The sequence below is a fragment of the Amia ocellicauda genome, chromosome 23 (genome assembly GCF_036373705.1).
Source record: "Amia ocellicauda isolate fAmiCal2 chromosome 23, fAmiCal2.hap1, whole genome shotgun sequence".
NCBI lineage: Eukaryota > Metazoa > Chordata > Actinopteri > Amiiformes > Amiidae > Amia > Amia ocellicauda.
The window spans coordinates 10,545,332-10,573,223 of record NC_089872.1 but is presented as its reverse complement, the minus strand read 5'-3'; the positions used below and the strand labels follow the sequence as shown (position 1 = coordinate 10,573,223).

The 27,892-nt window shown below is 44.1% G+C and overlaps 1 protein-coding gene across 3 annotated transcripts; it reads right to left on the bottom strand.

Moving 5' to 3' along the window:
* Nucleotides 1-142: 142 nt before the first annotated feature.
* On the bottom strand, nt 143-27,708 carry heatr5b (HEAT repeat containing 5B). 3 transcript variants are annotated; one of them, XM_066696477.1, is made up of 36 exons: nt 27,654-27,708; nt 26,699-26,912; nt 26,266-26,477; nt 25,578-25,686; nt 25,234-25,383; nt 24,853-25,024; nt 24,478-24,635; nt 24,082-24,382; nt 21,210-21,365; nt 20,847-21,097; nt 20,580-20,691; nt 20,143-20,295; nt 19,022-19,121; nt 18,231-18,340; nt 17,822-17,985; nt 17,529-17,704; nt 17,200-17,305; nt 16,150-16,340; nt 15,847-16,006; nt 15,408-15,597; nt 14,446-14,615; nt 13,824-13,971; nt 13,305-13,484; nt 12,914-13,165; nt 11,293-11,474; nt 10,128-10,196; nt 8,984-9,163; nt 8,485-8,719; nt 7,785-8,033; nt 7,543-7,670; nt 7,053-7,197; nt 6,671-6,943; nt 6,297-6,521; nt 6,015-6,166; nt 5,464-5,677; nt 143-2,213 (listed from the first exon to the last, which is right to left on the bottom strand). In XM_066696477.1, the coding sequence occupies exons 2-36, from the start codon at nt 26,822-26,824 to the stop codon at nt 1,906-1,908; spliced, it is 6,207 nt and encodes a 2,068-aa protein (XP_066552574.1). In that variant the 5' UTR covers nt 26,825-26,912; nt 27,654-27,708; the 3' UTR covers nt 143-1,905. The 3 variants fall into 3 exon arrangements, with proteins under 3 accessions (XP_066552574.1, XP_066552575.1, XP_066552576.1); XM_066696478.1 differs by having other exon boundaries at nt 17,529-17,698; XM_066696479.1 differs by having other exon boundaries at nt 24,133-24,382.
* Nucleotides 27,709-27,892: the final 184 nt, after the last annotated feature.

Here is a 27,892-nt window from a genome sequence, read left to right as displayed (position 1 = left end):
TAACACTCATTATTGAGTAGGTGGAATATATTAGCATGTCCAAAATTAAGGCAAAAAAGAAGACAAATGACCTCAGTAATACAATACATATGAGTCTGCCTCACACACTACAGTCTCAGGTGGCATGATTACTGAAACAAGATTTCATTTGTTTTTCATTTATTTGTATTTTATTGTGCAATGTTTACATAAGATGATCACATTGGATATCTGCAGTACAGAAAGGAATCGAATGATCACATTAAAAAGTATTCTTTTTTTACATATACACCCAATGGAAATCAAGAGAAAATAAAACATACAGACACAACTAATAATTCAACTTAGACGGTTAATGCTTGACAACTATGTAACAACTATGCCCTTTACATGATAAAGACTTTAGTGTAACCTTTACTGTCTTTTAATCGTAACTTTAGATTTATTTCATTTTTGCCACTGTGATTTGCATAATATTAAGGTTTGACCAAGAGTTTGTTGTGTTAGGAACAGTTTGCTTTAAATTAATTACGGGTTCGATCTTGGGTGTTTACAGGAAATCTTAATATCTGCTAAAGTCTGAATTTCAATGACAACGTAAAAACAAACACGAACACACAGACAAATCACAGGGAGTCAACGCAATCTGTCACTTTTTTGTTCCTACTGAATTCTATATACATATATTTTTCCTTTTGGTCAACTGATGCCTTACAAGTTTAGAATTTGTGTAGGACTGAAAAGTAGCGCTACTCATTGTTGGACTCACTGTTGTTTAAAATTGAGAAGAAAATGAAAATGTTAGTATGAACCTGTCTTACAAAGTTACAAGAGAGAAGGTTGCATAATAAAGGAAGTGTTCTCCCAAAACCTCCAAGAATGTGACGGAACACACCTGTCAGTCATTCCCCTTGTGAATTTGTGCAGGAAGGAGACCTATGTAATTACATCAAGAGAGATTCTGCAGGAAACCACTTCTGTACGTTTCATCAATTTTTCTGAGGTAGGGAGAGGGTTAATATGTATGGGGTTCAACTAAACATCTCAACAACCAATATATACAAGATCGCCATCTTCTACAGCAGGAATGGCAGTTTTATCTGCAAAACCCGCATTCAGTGATAAAGAAACCAAAGACCGTAGTCATTTGAATTGAAGAGATGTGATCTGATTAGGAAAGGAGCATGCAATGGGAAAATATCAAAGGCTATCAAATTATAATCGAATTACATAAAATGGATTTCTTATGCAGGCTATGAATACACTTAATATACATAATCTGGTTTTAGTTCATAACACAGGGGTCAGTAAGATGAATATACATATAAATCCACTCGTTTTCTTAGGCTGACTTCTAGAATGAGCAATTTACTTTGATTGCAATGCAAATTTATTGAAAAAAGTGTACTATTGTCTGCAAAAAGAAGCTACTCTGAAGCAAAGTGAATTTCCCTGGGGAGAAGGGAATAGAGCAAAGATTAGCAAAATTCACTACAACAAATACATACACACCAAAATACCCTTTCATTGACACTAAAAAAAACAGGGAAATAATGGTTCATTGATAATCATTTGAAAAAATTGGTTTGTATTTTGCACCAGCTTTAGGAGTAGGTCCCTTTAAATTAGGAAACCTCCATTTCATTTTAAAAATCAGACATCTGTGTGACATTCCACCACCTACACACAAGATAAACGTCTAGAACCCAATATCATACCTTCAAAGTCATTCCTTTAACAATAACTCGAACCCAGAGGACAGAAAGAGGGGAAGGAGGGATCCAAACAAAAATAAATAAATAAATATATCACGACTTGAGCTACCCCTGCCAAAAACCCTTCCATAGACACAGGTATTGGTAACCAGGGTGTATATTCAGGAGAAGTGCAGGGCTTCGGGGAGGAGGTGAAATCGGTGTACCATCTTCAGAAGAAGCTGGTCTTGAGTTTGATGGTGGGGGCGGCCTGGACCGTGGGCTGGGCCAGTCTGGCGGCCGCCTTGGCCTTGCTGCTGGCCTGGTTGGCTCGGATGGCCGTCTCCAGTCTGGTCTTCAGCTCCGGCGCGGCCCCGATCACCGCCTTGAAGGCGCTGGGGTACAGGGGCCCGATACGCATCAGGTCCTGCAGGGCAAACTCATGGAGGCCCTTGGAGGCCAGAGGCGCGGAATCGAAAGCATTCTCGTCCAGCAGATATGAGATCAGTGTGGGGACTAAGAGAGCCAGAAGCTGAACTCCTTCATAATAATAATAATGAGAGAGAGAGAGAGAGAGAGAGAGAGAGAGAGTTATAGAGGGTAGTTTCTCATTCGACTATTCCTGAAATAGTAAGTGGATTTAATATCCCACGGTTGCTAAGCAGATGTGGTTGCTATGCTGGGGAGCTGTACATTTACTTTGCAGTAATCTGAATTATCGGAAGAGTGTGGGGATTTCCCTGTGTTCAGACATTTTAAATTTCTGGAAGAACCTCTTTCAAAACAACTGCTTTAAATCCAAAAACTGTTTGCATACTGAATGTATCACAAAATGTATTTATTGGGCATATTTACATTGGAATTGAAGAAATCAGACCTCTACATTTTACAATACCGGCTATTTAAGTTATGCACTCTGGCTTTGATCATGTGATTTGCGACACCTTGTAAATGCATCAAAATAACAACATTCGTCACCAGATTGTGAAACTACAGCATCTGGATATTACGTGATGAAACAGAAATGCTGTCCTATTAGAGGGCAAAATGGCATTATACATGATCAAGCACGTTTTCAATTTTAGAAGAAAGCAAGAAGGAAAACTCTTGGGATGTAAATCTTGAATATGAGCATTAAAGAACAAAAACTGTGAGCCATCTATGTTTAACCACCTATTCTGACGTTCAGCTTGAGAGATGAGAGAGAAAACATTTGGTTTACCAGTTACTCTTCATAGCATTAACAAAAATGTCTCCTCCTTTAAACCGGTCACTTTGGCAGCTGGAGTGTTTCAAAATACTTCCCTATAAGAGACTGGAGGATGGGTGGATAATGTGGGACTGAACGAGTAGGAGGCGATGTCAAAGTATCTGGCACAATTCCATATTTTTTTCCTCCATCTCCCATCTAAAACAGCATATTAAAAAAATTCACAGCCAACCCTGTTCCACAGATTTCCACCACTAACCTCTCTAACATCACTCTTTAAAGTAGACCATTCAATTCCCAATCCCAAAACTGGAGGCACGAGAAACAAGCCAACTCAACTGTTCACATTCACTGAATTGCATCAGCACTGAAAGAATATCCCACAATGATCAGTTTCATTGGTTTTCTAACCCACATTATTCATAGAGGAAGAAGAACGGAGGCCCTGTTTTAAATCTTTCAGAAGATAAAATCAGGAACTAAACATCAAGGTTTTATATTTGAGCCTGTGATCCAGGAACAAAAAAGAAAACAATGGATGAAAGAGGGAAAGTCATTGTATGTTCTTCAAGAACCTAAAGCTAAATCTGTGGACCCCCTGAAGCTATTCCTCAGAGACAAAACTACAAAGAATTTAAAGCAGGATGATTGGAGCCCAACTAAAAATGTGAATAGTAAAAAGCAAGCAGTGATCAAGGTTTGTGATCAAAAAAACAAAATAAAAACCCAGTGAAGAGTGCATTCAAGTACAAATATTTAAGGATAAAGTAAATCCTTTTCTGAGCAATTGGTGCTGCAGTGGCAGAGAATAGAAGACTTGGCTGACGACTGAAAACACCCATTAAATCTCACCCTGCTTCCGCACGCATTAAATCAGAAGTGTATCTAACCAAGCTGGCGGTGAGTCACTCAGTGTATTAATGACATCCCGAGAACATGTCTGTAAGACCTAAAGCGGTTTATATCTATCCAAGCAAGTGAGTCTATTGGGCAATTATTCAGTTATTACTGTTAATTTATACAGGGAGAACCTATTGAGCTATAACACAGCCTTCATGTCGACCTGTCACTCAAGCTGACACCATCTTTGGAAGGCGATTAGTTATTATGAGGAAGCCAAACCTGCTAATCAATAAACCAAAACAGTTTCCCCTGCGGCACTGTAAGCGAATTGAGATCATTGACTACCTGTGATTTGTGCACCAATTTTAGTTTTTTTTTTTTTTATAGCTAGAAACAATATCGATGACACATGCATGCGTAGTAAAATAAACAACATGCAATCCCCAGATGCCATAACAACACATTCAAAAAAGATAAATGCAACCCCTCGATGAAGTGTTGGCGGCAAGGCGCGTTTTATTTATTTTTTTACACAGGAAAGACACATCTTAAGAACACCATCCCGGCACCACACACTGCTTTTGACATTCACCTACGAATGCAAACAAACAGAGAGCGAGGACTAATGTTCACAAAGCTGTCTACAGGGGATATGCCAATCCTTTTTCAAGTCAGGCCAGTTCACCTCACGCCAGCTCCACGCACAATATAATGAGGCTGTGAGTCAGACACAGTCCAGGAGAAAGAAGGAGACATGCACTTTTACACACAAACACAGAGACACACACACACACACGCACGTCAAAAGAAAGTAATCTTGACTTGGGACAGCAGAGTAGAGAATAGAATGGAAAACGGCACAAGAATAGCAGACTGCTTTTCTAAACAGTAGAGGGAGTAATAATAGCAATAATAATAACATGTAATAATAATACACCGGATTTTGTACACACCTACACAAATGACAGTGAAGTCTTGGCAATTATAGCTACCAGGCTGGTGAGAGGCTGTTTTTTTATTTCTATTTTATCAATTTTGTTGCATGTGTGGGATACAATTAATTCCTTACAATCCAGTGGCTGAAATGTCTTAGCCCACAGATTTACGCTTTTTCTTTAGATGTTTTTCACAGCAGTAAAATGCATTAAAACTAGAGTCACCCTTTTAATTTGGGTTAATTTACCTCAATAGTGAAATCAATGCATAATGAAAGACCCTACTTCAACATAAAACATTGAGCAGAAACACCATATTTGTTGTAACCCTTAAATAAATATCCCAACCAAATCAGTATAGGTTTAAGACAAACTATTCCTATGTTGTGTTACTTGACTAATTAGGTGATCAACTCCTAGCTGAGGAAGTTTTATTTTTCACTTCATCTGTAAAGTTGATATTCCAACCATTTTGGCATCTGAAAAGAGTACTGAACTATTTAGTTAAATTAAAACTGGTACAGTTTAATTACTCACATTTACTTACTTATATATTGAAAAGGAGAAGATACAGTTAATACTGAAATATGCCAAAAATTGACCTTACAATTGGAGACAATATAATTCCACACTCAGCGAGAAAGGACTAAGGTGTAGGAGGCATTAGATGTCCCTCTCTCTCCTCTCCCTCTCTCTCTCCTCTCCCTCTTTCTCTCCTCTCTCTCCCCGGCATGTGACGCGCCGACACTGACGTTCAAAGGCTTTTCAGCCGAGTGGGGATGCTAAACAAAGCCCAACTTACTGTTCTGTTCCTCTCCCATGGCAACCAGGTTTTCAAGGACTTTGATTCCCTCCTGCACGGCCTGCAGCTCCATGCTGGTGCCCGGCCTGCTCCGCTCCACGGCCTTCAGCTTCTCCACCATGAGAGGGGCCAGCGCGTGGATGTAGGGGGTGGACAGGGCCCTGTTCGAGTGCTGGAACACCGACAGCAGCAGCTGGTAACATTTCGCCTGGACCTGCACAGAAACACGGAGAGGAAAGAGAAACAGAGGTGTTATTATGATGATGAAATAGGACCACCCAAAACTAAGAAGCTCATTTTGCACAGAAAACACTTTACTGGCGTGGAATTGTTTTTTTGTTTTTTTCAGTTCTGGGGATCAGAAACATTTGTGTGCATTTACATTCTCAGATAGTTTTCTTTTTATTTGGTTTCATTCGGCAAATAATCACTACTGCTGACCAACCAAGAATTTATTTTATGTAATATTCCTCTCCCACCGAGACGAGGCTCACAGGGCACACATACATTTTTAAAGATCTCCGCAAGTGATGGCTAAGGAATGAACATACCCAGGGGTCACTGGAGTTCAGGGCGTTTCTGAACCGGTTCATGCAGCCATTCTGTAAGGATGTCACCCCAATGAGCTCGGAGCTGGCGGACAGCAGGAACAGGGTGATGGCTGTGAGCATGCTCACATCGTCCATGTTTGGCCTGGATTCGTCTGAGTGGAAGAAATAAAATCATTTAACCAACCTGATATCCTATAGCTAATATTCTAGCCTTGTAATTACTCTAAGAACAATGCACTGTAACTTTTAGTCCGGGGGCGGTCATGTTTTTTTAACCTGTACCTGGCTGGGAGTACTCCAGCACCGAGGCCAGACTGCTGCGCACCAGCCCGGTCCACTGCGAGCGTGTCTTCTCCACTCTGGCCAGGGGCGAGGTGATGATGGTCTTGATGCCCTGCAGTGCAGCCGAGACCGGAGGGGGGACCTGGTTGTCCGGGGTCTTCACAGCGGTCTCTCTCAGCACCCCCGTGACCAGGAAGAGAATCGTGGGCAGGATGGTCATGCTTCCTGAGAAAGAAAACACCCACAATGCACTTCAGATTCCTGGTCTGATGCCAAACACGGCCGAGTTTGCCTTCAGCCTGTCCCACATTTCAGCCACGACCTTCATCAACAACCTTAAAAGAGACTTAAAAAACATTGCCACGGTACACTACCAGCTGGGGAGCAGAGAGAGGGCAGGTCCGCCAGGATGGTGACGGTGGCTGCCACCAGTTTGGCGCTGTCCTCGGGCAGCCGCTGGGGCCTGTAGGCCTGGTGACTGGGGGAGTCACTGACTTTGGTGTTGAGCTGGGGGAGGTGTCGGACAAGGATGAACACCAGCAGCTCCATGGCAGCGAACACCAGGGACTTCCCCGGGACCAGGCCCCCTGTGTCACCGCCCTCCCCGAAAACGCAGACGGCATCCTTCTCAACGGCGTCATCTTTACCTGCACACAGATGGGCGGGGTGGGACATTTGAAAAGCTGTGCCGGGTAGAATTACATAAAATATAGTGGCTGTGCCAGTGGAGTGTAAGGAGGCGGGGGTGGCACTCACTCTTGGCGTTCCTCAGCTCCTGCAGCTGCTCCTGGGCGGCATGGATGGTCTCCTGCACCACACGGGTGACCTGCAGCTGCACGGAGGGGGGGTCCCGGGTCAGCAGGAGGCGGTGCAGCACGTTCAGCAGCTCCACGCCCAGCAACTGCAATGCAAGCCAACAATCGGCCCGTTACTCACTGCCACAGCCCTGAGTGCTCTGAGAACCGGCTACCAACCCTGCGCATCACGGCCAGTGCAGTTAATTAATCCTCATTAGACACCTGAGCAGTATTTTTTTAGCTGCAGGTCTATTGGTGCGACACAGCCCACACCCTTACATCATATGAGACTCTGGGCAAAAGGAACATGCATTTTTAATAGTCGAGAGCTGAACCTATGACCTCTCCATTTCCTCTCCACAGAAGTCTGGTTTCTGTAAGGCATTCCTACAGCTGTATCCGCCGTGTAACAGTGAGAGTGTCAATTTGTGGCCGTGCTGCTCTCTTACCTGGTCCTCTGCGATGTGGGTGCGAGCCCTGGGGGTGTCCAGCAAGGTACAGAGGGCCTGTAAACAGGACATGACGTGTTCAATGGGCTCCTCTGGTCTGGGGAAGCACAGGAACTCAATACTGACACCTGGAAGACACAAGAGCACGCATGAAACACACCAAAAAAAAGGTACATTCTTTGGTCTATTTTTAACTCTAAAATATTGGGACCATCATAATTACAGTCAATGTGTCTCGGTACCTAAGAGGAGATGCATCCTGTCCTTCACCACGTCCTCTATGTTTTTGGCTGCTGGTGGGGTGCTGCTGGCCGGGATGTAGGCGGCAGCGGGGCCCCTCAGAGAGCCAGCGGGAGCGTCGTCGGCCGTCTCTCCAGCGCTGAAGCCCGAGCTGTGCAGCCAGAGGGCGACGGCATGCAGAACGGGGGCCCATGAGCCACGGTAGTGCAGTCGGGCCGTGTCAATGGTCTCGGGGGTGTAAAAGGCTCCTCCTGCAACAGCAGTGAAATGAATTACACAGTATTACAACCCCCCTTGTACTACAGCTGCCCCCTCAATAAAATATGAAACAGACAATTTTGGGGGGGAAACCCTGATATATATATATATATTAACACATGTATTGTATGTACTTATTTGATGTGTCATTTATATTACTTTCTAAATAAAACATTTTCCATCATGTCATCAGAGCATTGTAAGCAGGTTCACTCTTTTTTCACATTTCCAGTGATTAACGATAAGGGGATTAGGCGCTTTATATGTAGCCATTGCCAAGAATCACAGCCGTACTGAGGTGGCCCTTCACAATATTATAGTGGAGAGAACTGAAATAATGGATCACATGTGACACAAGATGACTTCCATCTTGATTTTTAAAAAATGTTTAAAGGTCAAAGGGGCGTAAGGGATATGGAGCAGCTGCCAGTCTGGAGGACCTACCGTCAGGGGGCAGCTGACTGGCGAACTCGGCAGGCAGGGTGAGCAGGGCATAGTCGCGCAGGGCGGCCAGCCATAGGCGGCTGAGAGTGGGCAGCTCGGGCTGCACCAGGATGATCAAGCTGTCGGGGGGCAGCACCCCTGTCGTCCCCAGCTCCTCCTCCTCCTCCTCACTGCGGACAACTTTGGGGGGCTTGTTTTCTGCCTCCTTTTTAATCTTCATGGCCACCACGTACACCTGTGAAGGGAGGAAGCACCTGGCTCAAACTCAACAGTCCCTTTATAGAATAGAAGAGCTTTGCCATACTGCAGAGTTATTAGTGCCTGCATTGTTTTGTAGGACACTTGAGTGCTAACACAAAAAATGCATCATCAGGGACAAACCAATTGGAAACAACTAATTTATATCAATTCTTTCGATTCTATTAAATTACAATTTCTTAAATGGTGAAACACGGTGCTCTGGTCAGCTGGAAGTGAGCGAAGGGGTCTGTGGTCTCACCTCGGCCCAGGCTTTCAGCACGGCCAGTTTCTCCATGGTGGTGGCACTCTCGCTGTACAGCTGGCTGGATGAGCCCTTCCCAGCCTGCACCTTGTCCAGGGAGGACACCAGCAGGTTGTGAACCCTGCGCAGGTCGTTCAGGTCACTCACCACCCCGCTCCCAATCCACGTGCTGCACACCTGCTCACACAACACAACAGTGTCTAACGCCAGGGCTGACTGCAGAGCAATCAGCAGAGAAAGTCTCTGTTCACAGTTTGCAGGTTTCAGGCTGTCCAGCATAAATCACTCTACATATGTAACAAGGGTGGTGAGGGTGGGATAAATATTTACAGCTAAAATGATGCTGTCTATTAAATTCAGCAGATTCAACCTTTTTCCTGTTAAAGTATCCACAAAAAAATTGTTATTTCAATGTTATAGTGCTGCATATGATCTACTTCAACCTTAGAAAATAAATATTGATGGAAACCCCGCTTGAGCAGCTACCTTGTCCAAAAAAAGTTAGCGAACCAATTGATCTTGTGCCTGGGGGGACCACTAATATCTATGAAAGATTGTCAATGCTGCAGGGACACACAGAGAAGGGTGGGGGGGAGTCAGCATACTGGTGTTTAATAAGATTACCATTTTAACACAGGGCTTAAGCATTGTGTCAACTTTACTTAGAGATCATTCACAAGGGTTTAATTCCAGAACTGGAAAACTTTAAAAGTGTAATAAATCTTAGTTTACTTCTAAAAATGTTCTTAGAGAAAACAGTTTTTGGTAAAAAAAAAAAAAAAAACACTGGCAGTTGCTGGCAGCTTTGTAGTGTAAAAAAAAGGCTGAATCCATCCAGTATATTTCGCTGAGCAAAAGCAGGCAAACCTCCTCGCAGAAACAGAAAGAGGCGCTGCTTTCCACACTGAAATTTTACATTTTACAATACATTTTAAAGACTCCTCCTTTCCCAGACAATATTTAACCCTATGAAACTATTACAATTCAATTTCCTTTTACTCTTATGTTTTTCAATCCTGTTACTCTCATGGTTTATTGTAAAGAAATAAATTAAATTAAATAGTTTATTTGCAATGGGAACCCTCCTTACCATATATTTTCTATCACCACAAAACTTAATGTTGCTTTGGTTGTAACTTACTTGACAGGCCTTGGCTGTGATGTCAGAGGGGGTGTCTTGGGAAAAAGCTGGTCGCAAGGCAGCACCAACCTAGGAAAAGGATAAAGAACATGTGACAGTCTGCAAGTCTGATTTGAAGATGGATACACTGGAAAATCAGTCTCTTTTCTGACACTTACTGAGTCACATACTGTTCACATATTCCTGTATAGAATTCAGTTCTTAACAGTTTAATTTCTGCAAAATGGTGAATAATTAAGCTGGGGACATACACCGATCAGCCATAACATTATGACCACCTGCCTAATATTGTGTAGGTCCCCCTTTTGCCATCAAAACAGCCCTGACCCATCGAGGCATGGACTCCACTAGACCTCTGAAGGTGTGCTGTGGTATCTGGCACCAAGACGTTAGCAGCAGATCCTTTAAGTCCTGTAAGTTGCGAGGTGGGGCCTCCGTGGATCTCGATTGGATTGAGATCTGGGGAATTTGGAGGCCAAGTCAACACCTTGAACTCGTGATTCATCAGACCAGGCCACCTTCTTCCATTGCTCTGTGGTCCAGTTCTGATGCTCATGTGCCCATTGTAGGCACTTTTGGCAGTGGACAGGGGTCAGCATGGGCACCCTGACTGGTCTGTGGCTACGCAGCACAATACGCAACAAACTGCGATGCACTGTGTGTTCTGACACCTTTTTATTAGAACCAGCGTGAACTTTTTCAGCAATTTGAGCTACAGTAGCTCGTCTGTTGGATCAGACCACACGGGCCAGCCTTCGCTCCCCACGTGCATCAATGAGCCTTCGCCGCCCATGACCCTGTCGCCGGTTCACCGCTTTTCCTTCCTTGGACCACTTTGATAGGTACTGACCACTGCAGACCGGGAACACCCCACAAGAGCTGCAGTTTTGGAGATGCTCTGACCCAGTCGTCTAGCCATCACAATTTGGCCCTTGTCAAAGTCGCTCAGATCCTTACGCTTGCCCATTTTTCCTGCTTCTAACACATCAACTTTGAGGACAAAATGTTCACTTGCTGCCTAATATATCCCACCCACTGACAGGTGCCATGATAACGAGATTATCAGTGTTATTCACTTCACCTGTCAGTGGTCATAATGTTATGGCTGATCAGTGTATATCTGTATTGGAGGGTTTATACAGCAAGTAGGAGAGGACAGGCTTACGTTGGCCTGGTACTGCTCCAGGATGACATGGCCGGGGAACTCGGGCTCGGGCACAGCTGCGAACTTCTTGATGATGTCCTCCAGGGCTTGCAGGCCTGCCATGCGCAGCTGGTTACTGTGGTCTGTGGCGGCCATGAAGGCCATTCGGATCAGATCAGAGAGGTGCAGGACCAGCAGGTCACCTGAAACATGCAAACACACAGTTCAGCACACAAACAGGCCACAAAAGCTGTGTTCACAGATTCGCTACTCCTGAAATAACACTACTGAGGAGAAAGATTTCTTTATTAGACAAAGCTGCAATATTTACAAGGGTCCAAATTGACAAGATACACCAGGGAACTGAAAAATATGTAAAACCACAAAACAAGTAAATTGTCACAAAAACAGGATAATACAAAGTATCTAGTTCTTCCAATAAGCACTGCTCGTATACAAATGCTCACTGCTGCTGTGTGCATCAAAACCACTTACAGATACAATCACCCACTGGCCCACAAGCCCAGCATATTTCTCTCAACAATATGAATGTAATATACTATAATATATATACAGCAAAATTATTTATGACTTCTGTGACACTCAATTATAACCGCTCCTTATTTCATTCAGTCCTAAAAATGAGCTTTCTGCACACTGTCAAATTATCCTGGTAGTAAGTTATAGTCCTGCTGTGGGAAGTTCTCTTGCAAAACCCAAACTAAGCCGACAGAAAAACACAGGGCTTCGTCCATCATAATTTATTATGGAGTATAAAATGAAAATACCAATGTAGCCATGATTCGGTGAAAATATACTGCAGTGTGACATAAGTCACACTAAGGCAGATTGTAAACACTGTTCTGTAATACCTTGATTAAAAAACAGATGCACACTTCAGAACTTATTTACAAAACTGCAGGGGGATAAGGGTTAATTTGTTTTTTCTAATGTTGATAAAACCCACAGTATTATCTAATCAGATGTCTATTTCGGTGCTGCCATATAGTTAAATGAACAATGTTCCTAATCAGAGCTGGTTACATAAACACCGCAATCTATAACCTGTCAGTATGAATCATTCCTCCTGCTTACTCACTCCTGCTCTCTGAGGTTCCCATTACATAAGGAAACACTGGCATAATGTGAATGGATTTCCACACGTCTCTTTTTCTGTTGGTGTATGCCCTTGCTTCCCTGCAGTGCATATGATAATGGGGGTACTGAACACGAAGTTAAAGTGTTTTCCAAGGGGGAGACGGACACACACGCAAAAACAACACCACAAAAGTCTTATAATACATGCAGCGCAATGAATGCCTTCATTGCCACTTAAAGAAAAAGCTATTTTCAACCCAGGAATCAGATTGCATAAGAGCACTTTGGTCTACTTCAATCTCATGACACTGTAAGTGCCTGTGTGTAAAAGGTCTGCCACTGAAGATGATCACATTACTGGAGGCTTAAGTAACAATAATTATGGCACATGAATATTGCCCTGTATTTGTCTATTTGTATTTGTTTAGTTTAATTTCCTTAATTCTACTGGTATTAAGTTTCTAGATCAGATTATTAATTAGGAAATAAGTTCATTTTCACATGTAAATAAACGAGGATAAAATATGACACAAAATGAACAGACCTTTGGGGTTCTTGGCCTTGGCGGAGCGGGCGGCCGCCAGGTCAAAGTGCACCTTGTCCGCGTTCTCGCACAGCAGAATGATACGGCACAGGCAGTCGGCCGCAAACACCCGTGTCACCCAGCGGGGGGCGACAGAGGGCTTCGACTTATTGTCCTCCCCCAGCGCGGTGAACATGATGTCGTCGTCCATCTCATCCTTTTTCTCCGAGTCCTCCTCCTTCCCCACTTCCACAGGGGCCGCGGCCCCCACATCTGCAGGAGACAGCTCAGGTCACTGGTAATTTTGGACTATTCTTCCATTTCACTGTCCTAATTTAATCTCACCACGTTTTCGAGTATCAGATCTGTGTGTATATATTAGTTGACTCATACAGACAGAAAGAGGTATTACCTGTAGTGGCAGCTAAGACATCTTTACACAGCTTCAGCCAATGGGACAGCTTCTCCACGGCCAGAGAGGACAGCATGTGACCCAGGGTGTCGTGAATATCGGAGCACAACTTCCTGTCGGTTTCCCTGTCCAGCATCCCAAACAGCACTCCCTCCAGCCCGGTCTCGGTGATGTTCAGGTCTGCCATTACAGGGGACAAAATTCAGCAAGGATGCAAACATCTGTTCCAAGGTGGTCTATTCCATCAGCCTTATTTATACAATCATTGATTCTTTCATAGATGGCATTTTTGGAAGATACTTCTGGACAAAAACATCCTAAATCCAAACTAATTTACTAAGACTGAAATACAGAGTTCTCACAGTAAAAATGCAACTCAAAACCAAGCTTCAGCCACCTTTTCATCTTCTGGTAGGATATTATTTTCAGATATAATTGCGTTGTTCATTTCCTTCTGTCACACACAGAGTTCCCTGTGGCAAGGCAAAGTCACCAGTGGAAATGAATCACGAATCTTACTAATGGCTGTGCTGTCCTTGCTGTCGCCTGCCTTCTTCGCTAAACTCATGGCGTACTCGCACACCTCCGCCGCCTCCCTCTGTGCCAGCTGTCTCAGGCACGCCACGGCCGCCCTCCGCAGCAGCAAGTGGGAACTGCAGAGGTGGACCTGAGAGAGACATGAATAGCAGGATGAGCACGTCATAGATCGGATCATAAGCACCCCGAGTTTGTGTCTTTGTTGTACTATGGGCTCACTTTTCAAACACATTGTGTCACATCCTCTCAGCTCGTTTGGTTAATTTCACCGCGTATCTTGTGTATGCTACCATTTTTTTTCGGCTCCACATTTATTTATTTTTAATTCCCCCAATAAGTACGTAATGCAATTTTGTGGTTTACAGGCTCCCAAGGATAAAGGCGTCTGTCAAATAAATAAATGAACCAATAGGGATGACATAAAAGTAGTTCCTTATAGGTTTTCCTACAAATGTAGCTATTCTGTCCTTGGGGGGAACTTCAAGCTAATGGATCAGCAGACTCCGCAGACAACACAGCCGGCGGTTCTCGTCTCCTTCCTCATGCCCGTCGCAGCTGCTTTCATGTCTCGAATATAAATGTGAGGGCCAGGCCGGGGTCTTACGCAGAGGCAGGGGACCAGGCTGGAGAGGTTGACGTGGCGCGGGGCGAACATGTGCAGCTGCTGCAGGCAGGAAATGGCGGCCGCCTGGACCAGGGAGTCCGAGTGGTCCTGCATGATGGCGCAGCCCACCAGGCAGGAGGAGCGGATGGTGGAGATGGAGGCGCTGTTACCTGGCAACAACAACCCCACACAGCCGGGGACGGGGACAGAATGTCAACGTTCGACTTCGGTTAGATCAGGCGAGCACTTCGCATATTCAGCATGTGTTAGGGTGAATTTGTGGATTCGGTAGAAGAAATAATAATCATACAACTACATTAAAACAATAAGAGCACGGCAGCCCAACTAAGCATTTTAAAAGATCAAGGCTATTAAGCTCATCAGTGCGGATGCAGCATGAACATACAAATACACGTATTAAAATCTGGAATCAGAGTCTTTCATTTTTTTCATGTCATTAAATTCCATAATTTTAATTAATTTTAATGTGCATAAATGTTTACTTTTTTTTTTGCTGCTTAATTTCAATATCAGCAGAAAGGCCCGGACAGTTCGTGTTATGAATCGTATTTTTGTTAATACCATCCTCAAAGACACCAAGATGTAGCCATCGGGGTATTGCTTTAATCTACAGAAATATCAGGCCTTGTTTCTGAGCTTCTATTCACTTAGATAATTTACACACAATTAAACCCACTTGCCATTGCTGAATTTAAATAAGGTGACATAAAATGTCAGAACAAAGGTACTTTATTACATAATGCATTAATTTCCCCCCCACACACAAAGCCTTACTATAACCTACTTCCCTCTGCTGGCATATCCCATCATCCTGCTTATAATAAATCACGCCAGCTGTAGAAATCAACACAATGCTGTAACATGGACCCAAATTCTCAGCACAATATGGGTACAGAGGCAATTTGCATCCTCGGGCGGTGGGGGGCCCCTGGGGGTGTTACCTTGCAGCTCAGGGCCCACGGTGGTGATGAGGGCCCCCAGGCAGCGGCCCAGGCACTGGTGCACCTCAGTGTGAGACGGGGGCACGGTGAGCAGGAGCGTCAGCACCAGGGACAGCGTGGGCTCCACGTAGCCGCGGTACATCGGCCCGCTTGAGTCCACGATCAGGGCCAGGGAGTGCAGGGCCCACGTCTGGAAGGGAACGGCCACGGTCACACACACTACCCTCCAAACATGTATTCATCCTGCTCAATTACAACAGAGGTTTTTCTTCTTGTCAGCAGTGAAACATTAGACAGCGTTTGGCATCAGGAAACTTGATTATCGCACCCTGGTTGGCATTCACAATGCTTGATGAGTCAATGGGAGAAAAGGAAGCAAAGCCCTGCTGCAATACTCGAGAGTGCATTAGTGTGTTGTCTGCAGTCTGTCCTCTCTTACCTGGACTTCGTGTGAGGTGCCATCCTGTGCCAGGGCGAGCAGGATACTGACACTGGTCTTCAGGTGCTGCCCGGACCCAATGCCTCCCACGTACCGATGGAGACAGCCCAGAGCCAGCGAGTGGCCTGTCCTCGAAACCACATCCCGAGCTGACTTCAGCCTGCGCGACAAGGGATCCACATTCATCTTTGACAGCAGAGTTTAGTAGATGGCGTGCGAATTTTAGCTGCTAGTTAATATTACAAATAGAAAGCATACGAGGTCAGGGAGACGGCGATGCCAACTGTGTTTGTGTCCACGTACTTGTCAAAGCTGTACTGTGCCATCCTGGCAATGAAGGATGCTTCTCCCACCACCTGTGCCATCCTGCCCAGGGCCTCCCCGGCAGCACAGCGCAGGATGGGGTTGGGGTTGTCCAGAGCGCCCATCACGAGGGCCAGGGCGGACTTCCGCACCTCCTCTGGGCCCAGGCTGCTCTTGTTCTCCGCCAGGCCCTGGAGTAAAGAAGGACCCAATACATATTTGATACTTGTTATATAACATGGTTCCCGCAAATACTGTAACATATAGCTCCTAATCCACAAGTGTGTATGTGTGTGTATATATATATATATATATATATATATATATATATATATATATATATATATATAGACGCTTCACCACAAAACCAGTCAGAAGTCACAAATAGTATATTGTCTATACAGGGAAAAGTAATCAAATTGGTCTATATAATCGATTTAGATTTTTCAGTGCTTTTGTATACTACACTTAACTTTCAGTTTTAAAACTTGTCAAATATCATCTATAAGTGGACATTTCTTGAAGTGTACTTAAAAAAAATATTTTACATGGATTCTCTCATGAAAAGATGTAAAGTTCAGCCACGTAAGCATAATAGTTGTGTGTCATGCTGGTGCTGAAAGTAGCATCAAAACAAGTTCAAACAGTGTCATTTTAAAGCACCTGCTCAAGCAGACCAACCAGAAGGCGTTTGATCCATATGTCTTGTAAACTTTAACAGTGATTTTCTCTATTTTGTATAATCCAAGTAGTGGGATTTTAAAATGTCACAACTGTGAGGAATTAATATATCTTAACAAGTTATACATCATTATTAAGCAATATAATCCAGCTCAATCAGATAAAATAATAATCTTTATTATAACTTTTGAACAGTTTGGTGATGTGGTGGAGAGTCACATTTATTAATTTTCTTATTACCTTGAATCATGTCAATTGCTTTGCAGGCTTTTTAAAACGGGTTCAAAATGAGTCATCTCGTAATATTCTCCCACAGAATTGTTTTCTTATAAAGCAGCAGGGCTTTGAGTGCATAAAAGGCAGCCTTACCTTGAGAGCGCTGAGGACCGCAGTGAATATATTGAGCTGGACTGCTTGCTGCCGGACCCCCTTGGCCTGTTTGATGCACTCAGCGAAATGATCCAGCATCTGCAGCCTGTTTTCCAGCACAGAAAGCAAGACAACACAATGACCACCATGCAGACCGGGGTCACAGGCAGGCTCTGTCTAAATGCCAAACACAGTATGTCTCTTACTACAAGCACATTTAATAAAATGGCACTGGATACATGCTGCCGTTCTTTCCATTTTGCCACGATAACCTTAAACATCCCCAAGGGAAGGGCAGCCCATTTTCATAGCACATGCGCAGTCCCCACCTGTGTTTGAAGGAAACGTGAGGGAAGACCACCCCAAAGAGAGCCACAGAGGCGTCGATGACCGAGACCCCCAGGGGCAGGGGCCCAGGAATGGCCTCCCCCACTGGCACTCGGAGATAAATGGACGAGGGGTCGTGTTCCAGAGCGCCACTTCCAGAGGCACTGTTCGGCTGCAGCTAGACAACAAGAAGACCGATAAATAAAGCAATCATATACAATTTTCATTACAAAAATATATTAACGCTGGTGAAGAAAGTTGTAGACGCCCATTTTCTCCCAGCGTGTGCAGTCACCTGATCCTCGATGGACTTGTGGTCCGTCTCCTGCAGCCAGGAGCCCATGAGCACGCTGTCATCGTAGTGACACAGCGAGCGCAGCAGGGAGGTGGTGGTGTTGGCCGAGTTGTCTGTCAGCGTGAACTCGGCCACCAGCTCCCGCAGCAGAGCGTTGAAACTTCCTGCAGGGACACCATCGACCATCAACAGTTAGACTTCACTGCATCACTCGTCTCCGGTTTCATTAGTAAATCTCCAAAAGGAAGTCTGTGGTTAAGTGATGGCAGCACAACAAAGCTGCTGAATGGACTTTGCAATTCTAGAATCCCAGCAATGCTATTGTTCTTGGCCTGCACAATCTGACGTGACTCACACAGCACTGTCAAAGATAATATGGTTGAGATTGCTTTGCCTTTAAAATAATTACCTTCATATGTCTTGGGGGGCAACAAGGCCAGGATGTCGTAGAGCCTCAATCGCACCATGGCAGCGCTGGCTTTCAGATGGGCTCCGTGCACTTTGATCACTGCTGGAATGCTGAAGAAGGATGGTCCGGTTAGTACAATTCACAGCCCTGTTCTTTTTTAAAGCACGACAACATTCACTGAAAAAGCCACCAGAAATCTTTGCGATACTTCCTCCTGAACATGTCGTATTCACCTCCGATTCATGTGCCACACATCAAAGCATTGCATGGATTAGAATATAAATATCCACTCATTTTAATGCCCTCTAATCATTTTAGAAACTCGGAAGAGTTTTAGAAGACGAGAAGCTGTGAGATAAATTCATTTGAATTATCCGTTGAATAATTTCCTATTTCCGTTCCGAGGCCAGGACTCGCTCTTACTCAGACATGACCCACGAAATAAAAATATATTCCTTAGCCAAGAAGATATTCTTGACAGATTATAAGTGAGCCGCCTTCCTGTACAACTAGAACAACTCTGTCAAAAAACACGTAACATCAGATGTCTGTACTCAATGAGCCAACAATCAATGTTTCGTACTCTTAACAGGCGAAACAGCTCTGATTTCAGCACAGTGGGTATCTAAGCACGCAATGGAAGCACAAGGCTGGTTTGCAAGAGCTGCTTATTAATGTACATTGCATTATTTATCACCCATATTGCAATCAGTTGTCTGAGGTAGCAGCAAATCACTGAATGTGCTTCTGTTCTGATGCAAGAAAACAGCAATTAGAGACTTCATACTCACTGAGACATCATTGTCATCGCACACTCAATGGGGGTCATCAGTCTGCGGATCACATCCTCAGTCAGCAGCTCAGGGCAGTGAGCCACGAAACTCCTCATGGCTGACAGAAGAGGAGGAGATTAATGAATCCGGAGACTCAATCGGAGACACTGAACAATTCTATTTTGTTGAAATGCAGCAGAACAATTTTACGCCAAATAACCAAAGAACTATTTGTAAATAAAAAGCATTGAACCCTTTATAACCATTCATCGGTATTTCAACTATATAAATGCTGTACTTAAATAAAATGATCAATTATTTTATGAATAAATGAATGTCTTTTGGAACAAGCGTAATACCATGGACAAGATAAACTTTCTTTTGACTGGTCTTACTTAGTGAATCACACACTGCATTCTAGGAATTTTAAGACACTTGAAGATGAAAAAAAAAAATGGCGGACGCTTCTCTAAAACAGCGACGATCCCAGTTCACAGTAACTGACAATCTGTGCTAGTTATTGAAATACAATGCAGAAAAATATTGTCTGAGACTAACGCACTCAAACAAAAGGGGTGCATAAAAATAACAAAAGTCAACGTTGTCAACCCACTGTACGTGCGTTCTGTAAAAGAAATGCAGAAACAATGGAAGAAATTTCCCAAAAATATATATTTAAGGGGAAACCTCTGTATTCTGGAGGCGAACCTCCCTTAAAACAGACCACTGGATTGGTTATTGAAATCTTTGGGGAGGATTCTTAATGTTTTCGTGGATTGCCGGTGGACAGAGTGTGTTTGAGCCAATGGGAGACTCCGCCTGTCAGCATGAGTGACAGTGTCTCAGGCAAACAGTTCCAATGGAGAGATAGACTTACATTTTCAGTTAGCCTGGGGGTGAGGAAGCTAACTTTTCGGGCTACGTCTTAGTCAGTTTTAATTTTTATGCAACTGACTAACTTGCAGAAAGTTAGAAAAACTAAGACTAAGAAATTAAGATTAGTCTAGAATAGTTTTATGCAACCGGCTCCAGTAGCTTTTAGATCTTTAGTAAGATTCCACTTTAGAGTCGTAATCAGATGGAAAATGTGCTGATCGATGCTGAAATGACAGAGCAGGGGCGTTCAGTGAGCTATTTACCACAGAGAGCACCAGCACGGCCCTCCAGGGTGACCTGCCAGGTGAAGGAGTCGCCTCGCGCTTTCTCAGCCTCCAGCTCCTTCTGGGAGCGCGGGAACACGTTCCTCCAGAGCAGCAGCATCTTGGGCAGGTGGTAGCGCACAAGAGAGGGGCCTAGCAAACCAGCAGCACACAGAGAAGCATCGTCAGCACTGTCATGTCAACAAGGGGTTAAACCAACATCAAGCCTTTTAACTTCTGCAGAGAATTCAATATCTACAGTCAACAAAACACAGTACATAGTCATGTCACTGAATTTGCATGGATTTAGACAAATCAACATGAATGCATGACACAATGACATCAGATGTTCCGAGATACAGATAACGGGGTAAAGAAAACAGTAAATCTCCACGAAGTTCATCTGTGGATCTTTCAGAAATACAGTCAAACCTCACCCAGAGTCATGAGCGCCCCCAAGAGCAGCCACCCGGCCTGCGTGCGCTGAAGGGACAGGCGGCTGTTCTGGGCAGCCGTACGCAGCAGGTCTTCTGCAATGCTCACCACCATCTGCAGACAACGGCAGTAGCCAAGCATTATTAGACTTGTCACAGGGCAATGCAGCATTGAGAAGCAGGAGTAATAATCTGCACCGGGATTACGATATAAAATGAAAGAACGAAAGACATTTTTACTCTCACTGCTCAGAGCCAGCTGTCACTGACCTTTCCCTTGGCGTGGGGGAGGCCGAGGGGGCACTGGTGCACCCCCCCAAGGAGTGCTGCCATGGCGAAGCTGTAGCCGCTCACAGCCTCAGGGGAGGTCTTCAGGTTGTTGATGCGCTCTGCACAGCGGTCCAGCATGGGAGTCAGCTGGTAGGGCAGCGCCACGGCCACGCAGCGCAGGCACCAGGCGGCCGCCAGCCGGGCAGCCATGCTGGGGTGGAGGAGCACCGAGGTCACCGTCTCCAACAGGCCTAGGCACACAAGCCAGGAGCTCGGGTCAGGGACAGGGGCCCATCATTCACCCATTATAAACATACAGATCTGCTTGGTTTTAAATAAGCTGTGCAGTGGTCCCGGCCTTACCAATTGAGGGCTCCTGTATGAGGGGAGACGCGGTGGCGCTGAGACTCTGCACCAGGCTGCCCAGCTCCTTCAGCGCACACACCATCACATGCTGACTGGCCGACACGTCCGCTGCCCCAGCTTTGTTCTCGTTGCTGGTGTCGTTCACTACTGCTTCTGCAACATAACAGCACAGCGCCTTTACCCGCACTGTTCCCATGATACACTGCACCATCAATTAAATTAAAATGGTACCAAAACTGCAGCATGTTGGCAGCCATTAAATTCACAGAGAACCTATAAGATAGTATTATTTAAGATGGTCTACATTATTGCATTCTTTACCACTTAAGCTATACATTCATGCATGTAAAGACGGGTGACAAATTAAAGGAAAAACCTGAATAAACGAGTGGCAGAACAGGTGTACTGCATAATACAATTAAGCAATTAACATCCTATCCTGCTTTTGGGTCCACTTGTCCCCTTACAGGGAAGGGTCACTGCAAACCATTACAAAGTTCTGAGTGATCACCTATATCCTATGGTGAAACATTTCTAACCTGATGGGAGTGGTCTCTTCCAGGATGACAATGCCCCCATCCACAGGGCACGAGGGTCACTGAATGGTTTGATTAGTATGAAAATGATGTGAATCATATGCTACAGCCTTCGCAGTCACCAGATCTCAACCCAATTGAACACCTATGGGAGATTCTGGACCGATATATTAGACAGCGCTCTCCACCACCATCATCAAAACACCAAATTTTGGAAGAATGGTGCTCCATCCCTCCAGTAGAATCTGTGCCAAGGTGCACTGAATCTGTTCTGGCAGCTCGTGGTGCCCAACACCTTACTGAGACACTTTATGTTGTTTTTTCCTTTAATTTGTCACCCGTCTGTACATATTATGATGCTACAGTATAGATATATTACATTTGGACAGTATACAAACAGTTCAACATAACATTTTTCCAATTTAATTTCCTATAATTATTTAGGCAATTCAATACCATATTAACACCAGCAATGTATAGGGGGGTTTACAGGAGGAGCCCATCTCCATAAAGCTTTTGTTTATTTACTATGTAATCCATGTTATACCTTCATTGTAATGATATGATTGACTTCAAGCAACATTATTCTTTAAGGCATTACTGCAGAAAATGGTCCGAATGGAATATTTATAAATATATATACACAAAGACATAGGATTACATGTCAAATCCATATTATTTCATTTGTATTTATTGTGGGAGGGGAATTCTCAGTTAAAGCCCCTATAGATTTGTGATCTGGTCTCCAATACACTCAGCAATCAATCCTGAAGTTCAAGATGCCAGAAGAGCAGCAACTTGAAAATGGCCACCACTGGACTCCAAGGATAGATGACTGACGCACTGGAATAGTTCACAGTTGTGGCTCTGAAGGTTTTAATAACTGCAGTAACAAGGTTCACCTGAATCTTATTTGAATGATGGCATTTGCAAACGTCTGGTTCATAGACCATCACAATGAGAACGAGAACACACTTCCCAGACAAGACCACACAAATCAGGGTACGATCACAATCACCACAGTAGATACACTGCATATTCAGAATGGAATCTTCAGAGCCCTACTGTAATGATCCGATAAATAATAACAGGGAGGTCAAAGAGAGTGATTGTGTTTTTTTTTTTTTTTTTTTGTTTGTTAATAATTTTGTAGAGACAGGACAGAGGCTTTGGAACAGTCTACACAGCATAGCTCTTTCACTCTGTAGGATGTTCCACCACAGTTTCAAAGCAAATCACAGAGTAAGAATATTGGGAGGTCAAAAAAATTGAATAATAACGAAGTTAAAATAAAAAAATCAATTTAGATGCCATGTTAATATTAGTGGGAGTGCGAAATGAATGAGTGCGATATGGTGAGGTAACAGACAGCACCAGTGACAATAGCTTGGACTCTAACATCTAAATGAGAACAAGGGATTATTGCTTTGATGATAAATGATTATTTTAAGCAGAGGTTGGAACCTTTCTTTCATGGGTTGAAAATTCTGGCGAGCACGGGAAGTACAGGAGCACTTTTTCAGCGCACAGAAAGAGTATATAAATGCAGTCAACAGGAATGGTATTAGTTCCTTGTTAAAACATGCAGGGCAAAGTTACTGATGTACAGCCAGCCAGCGCTAATTGTGAGGAAGTAAATCTATTCTTTAGTATGTTAGAGGGGAAAGAATATAAGGTTTGTTATTTTGACATTAGTTGAAGCCAAGTGCGGTCCAGTTTAATGTTTTGTGAAGTGGCTGATAAGTGAGCAACATGTTTTGATGAAGTGTAATGAAAAAATAAATAAATATATGTATTAAACAAGAATATACATTTAAAGCAGAACACAAAATAAATAAAAAAAATAAAAACACAATCATTAAATAAGCAGTGGTACTAAAAGTTACAAATAATGTCCTTAAGCCCAGCTTCCTTAAATCTGTAGGAAGAGAACTGTACGATATGGATTTAGTTCAGTGTATCGGAGAAAACCCAAATAATGTATTTATATCATTTCAAGTGCAATTTAGGTCAGCACAAAAGAGTTTTATACTTAATGTAGTTACAGATTGTAGATTAAATGGTAACATGGTATACATGATCAGATAAGTTTGAGTTTTTTGGATCTACTAAACAAACTCATCAAAACATGTCATTTGTGAGACATTACGCTAAGACCACTGTGAATTCAAGAAAGCTGCAAGGACAAATATTGCGAAAAAGAAAAAAGACAAGGTGTCTTTAGTATGGTAGCAAAGGCAGAAACCCGAAGCAAGCAGGCATGGAAAATAGGGCAAAAAAAAAAAAAAAGGCAAAGGAAATGAATTCAAAAATAAAATGTGATAAGTACTTACTCTGTAATGCTCTGAACCTTGAAATTTCCCCCCCATCAACAACCTCCTTACCAACAGCCCTCATCTGTTTGCTGATGGCCTGGCATATCTCCTTGGCAGCGGCAATCTGGGCCTTCTCGCCCAGCAGGCTGCCCAGCGTGGCGCGCAGCATGAAGGAGACGCAGCGGCGGGAATACACCGCCTCCACGTGGGTCTGCGTGGCGCGGGGGTGCGACACCAGGTCCAGCACGTGAGACAGGAACATGGCGAAGTTACGCTCCAGCCACTGTCCGCCCAGCGTTGTCACGAACACCACGTAGGCCTGGAGGGACAACACCAGAGGAACCAAATCAAAGACGGGGGTTCGATTCCTTCGCAGATTCAGGAAACTTCAGCATAGAAAACGTTGACACTGACCTGCGTGACGCCCACTCGCACCTCCCTGCTAACAGAGCCGCCCCCCTTCAGCATCTCCCCACCGCTCTTCAGGAACCCCGAGCCCCCCCGCAAGAACCCCGTGGACATCACCTCCAGCACTTCCTCCAGCGTGGCGCGCTTCACGTTCTGGCGCATCACTGCACAGGGGCACACACAGCGTTTCGCTACCGTTACACATTTGGGATTTGGGACTTTGAGCAACCCTGAAAAGGAACAGTCGGTGAACCGAAGGAGGACGTAGCTGCCGCTGCAGAGATCAGGGTTCAAGGCCACCATCCCGTGTCTGTGCTCCTGCTCACCTGTGCAACACACCTAAGTGCAGAGAAACGCCACCAATCAGAGCTGTGTGCTTACCAGCGGCCTGCTTGGGCATCAGAGCAGTGGCCATCACTGTCCCCAGAAGCTTTGACACTGTCACACGGACACCGTAGTTTGACCCTTCTAGGGCCTTGAAGCACAGGGTGGCCACGTTCTCCAGCTCTGTGGTCCACATGAAGACCGCTTCGTTCTGCAGCTCCAGCAGGCACTACCAAAGGGAGAGGGGAGGCGTGTTAAATCCACTTTTCTTCTGACAACACATACAGTGTGTCTTTAATAACAACACAGTAAAATTGGTATTTTATTTCCTTGCATCAGTTCTGACCCATTCACCTCCAGAATGTTTGGAATCCAGTGGCAGTATACATGAACATTAAACACAGCGGGAATAACGGCATCTGTCCCCCCCATACTGACCTTCGCAACTGCACACCGCACTGCCATGGACCGGTCGGTGAGCAGAGAGCGAGCATTTTTGTAAATATCTCGGTGACAAGAGGCTGCCGCTCCCCCGAGTCCATTCAGCACTTTCTGCAGGCTGAGCAGGATCTCTCCGCGGCCCTGGGACTGGAGGGGAAACAGACAGAAAGAAGCAGGCCGAACGATGTTATTTTGAAATGTAATCACCGACAGTCTTTTGAAAGTTGTCTGGACTTCATACTTTAGGCTAAGCCACTGGACTGTCTTTTATCCAAATTTCCAATCTGTCTGATGCAATGCACTTTCACGATTGTATTTTGAAGCTGTACATTGGGTTTTACCTCTGCGCTTTTCAGTGCTTTCAGGAGGTTATTAATGGTTTCAGGGAAGGAGCTCCCAAGCATCCGACCCATCTTCTCATAGAAGGCCCCCATGCAGGCCACTGCAGCACTACGGCAGGAATAAAAACATCACCATTAGCAACTAAGTATGAGCAAATCTAAGACTGACTCACCCGGTACAGTACATCTGACCTGAATAACAATGTAGAGCTTCTTTTTGTTTCTGGAAAAACAGCTGGCCTTCATTCTATAAGGATGCATCAAATAATCTAAAAATAATCTATTGAATTAACTACTGACAATGAGATAAACTCTAGTCTATTGAACTAAATGCATTGTTCTGCTGAAGCTGAATTTGTATTTGCAGGGTTGGGTTATTCCTCCCTATTTATAAAAGCACCAAATGTCTAGAGTCTAAAAATATTTACTGAGAAAGCCACAGCTAGGGTTTAATGAGGTTACCTTGTACCAATCCACAATAGCTTGTGCGTTTTAAAAGGTCTATCAAAGCTGAAGAAGAGATTAGCAACATTTTATAAAAACGTGCCCGGCTGAGATCGACCAGAAACTTATTGGGATCATTAACTTTCTTTTCTTGCTGGATCAGAGGAGAAGATTAGGATTAAACTGTCATTCCATGCCTGTGATGCGGTATACAAACACACTCAGTCTATCTTGAATAACTCACAGCTTGGTGGGCAGATATGCGGGCGTGTCATCCTTGTTCTTGATGATCTCATTGCACTTGTCGAGGGTCTGGAAGACAGTGAAGGTGTCCCCGATGCTGTAGAGAGTGGCCAGATTCTTGGCCAGCAGTTTCCGGGTGGGTGGCCCGGGAGCGCTGCTGATCAAGCCGGTCAGCTGCTCCACCAGCTTCTTCTGCTTCTCCTTCACATCCACCTGTCACACGGGGAGACACACCATGAGAGGAGGAGCAGGCCTGGCACATCGGTCCCTCTGCCAGAAGTGCCCAGAAGAGGATGGCTCTGATATCTCCTGATAGATTCAAAAACACTCAATGGCCTAGATTTGGAAAACACTAACACGCTTAAAATGGAGCCACCACACAGTGCATACAGTCACTGATAAAGGAAAGAACTGGGGATTTAAAACCACCCTACCTTGTTTGCAGCCACAAGGACTTTGTCCAGGAAGCGCAGCCATTCGAAGATGAAAACTGGTCTCTTGGCTTCTGTAATTTGAGCCAAGGCATCTTCATTGAGCAGCAGACTGTGGGCCAGCTCCATCCCACTGCAATGTACTGGGAGACACCACGGGTGGCTAACACACTGGAGAACTCAGGGCTCCCTTTAAACACTGATCAATGAAGTCAGCCTGTTTTGTGAAGTAGACAAAGACGTGGGACAGCACATTAGTCATCTACTGCAACCGTTTTTTGGGTAAAGGTATGACGCAATTGCATTATTACATGTAGTCTATATCATCTTCAATGCTGTCAAATTAAAGTAACCACGGTATTCTATAGCTGGATCCATTGCGGGCAATAGTGCATTCACATAACAATGAGACTAACACATCACAGCAAACGAACATCAATCACAGGAGCGAAAACTAACAGACACCAACAAGTAGGTAACGTGAAGTAGTTTTTTCGACTGGATTTCTGCTGTAAAACAGGGGAGGATGCTGCAAACCACTAAAGTGTCTATAAAAATAAAATGAAATAGGAAATGGATGCACTGAGCTTAGTCGCCTTTTAACAGTACAGCAAAACAGTCGCTCTAGGTTTCGACGATGATATCATTCGCACTATAATTCAAATGACCTAGATTTTAACCAAGCAGGGTGTTACATAAGCCCGGCTTATTAAACACTTGTGTACAAACCAATGACATCCATGTATTGATATGACTGATAACATCTCTTCCTTAGTCCTGTGTGTACATACACAGATGAATGAAGAGGCGACCCGACCGGCATCCCCATAATAACAAGCACACAGACATGTTTTTGAAACGATACTTTTCTTCTAAAGTACCTCGACAATCAATACATGTATTATTAATATCATAAGAAGACATATCCGAATGAGTTATGCAAATAGACTTTTCCTACCTGCTGTTTCGCCACCTAGGAATACAAAAAGCTGGGCACCGGTGTGACAATGAAATAATTCCGACCAGAAACAAAATTGCATCTGTATTGGAATGTATTCAAATATATATTAAAGCCTTTTTCCTGGATACAAAAATGTTCATACATTTTACTTTGCATATATGATAATTAAAATAAATGTTGTGTAAATAAATATAGTTCTCTGATGGTAATTACAAGAGGAACATATGTTCTTGGGT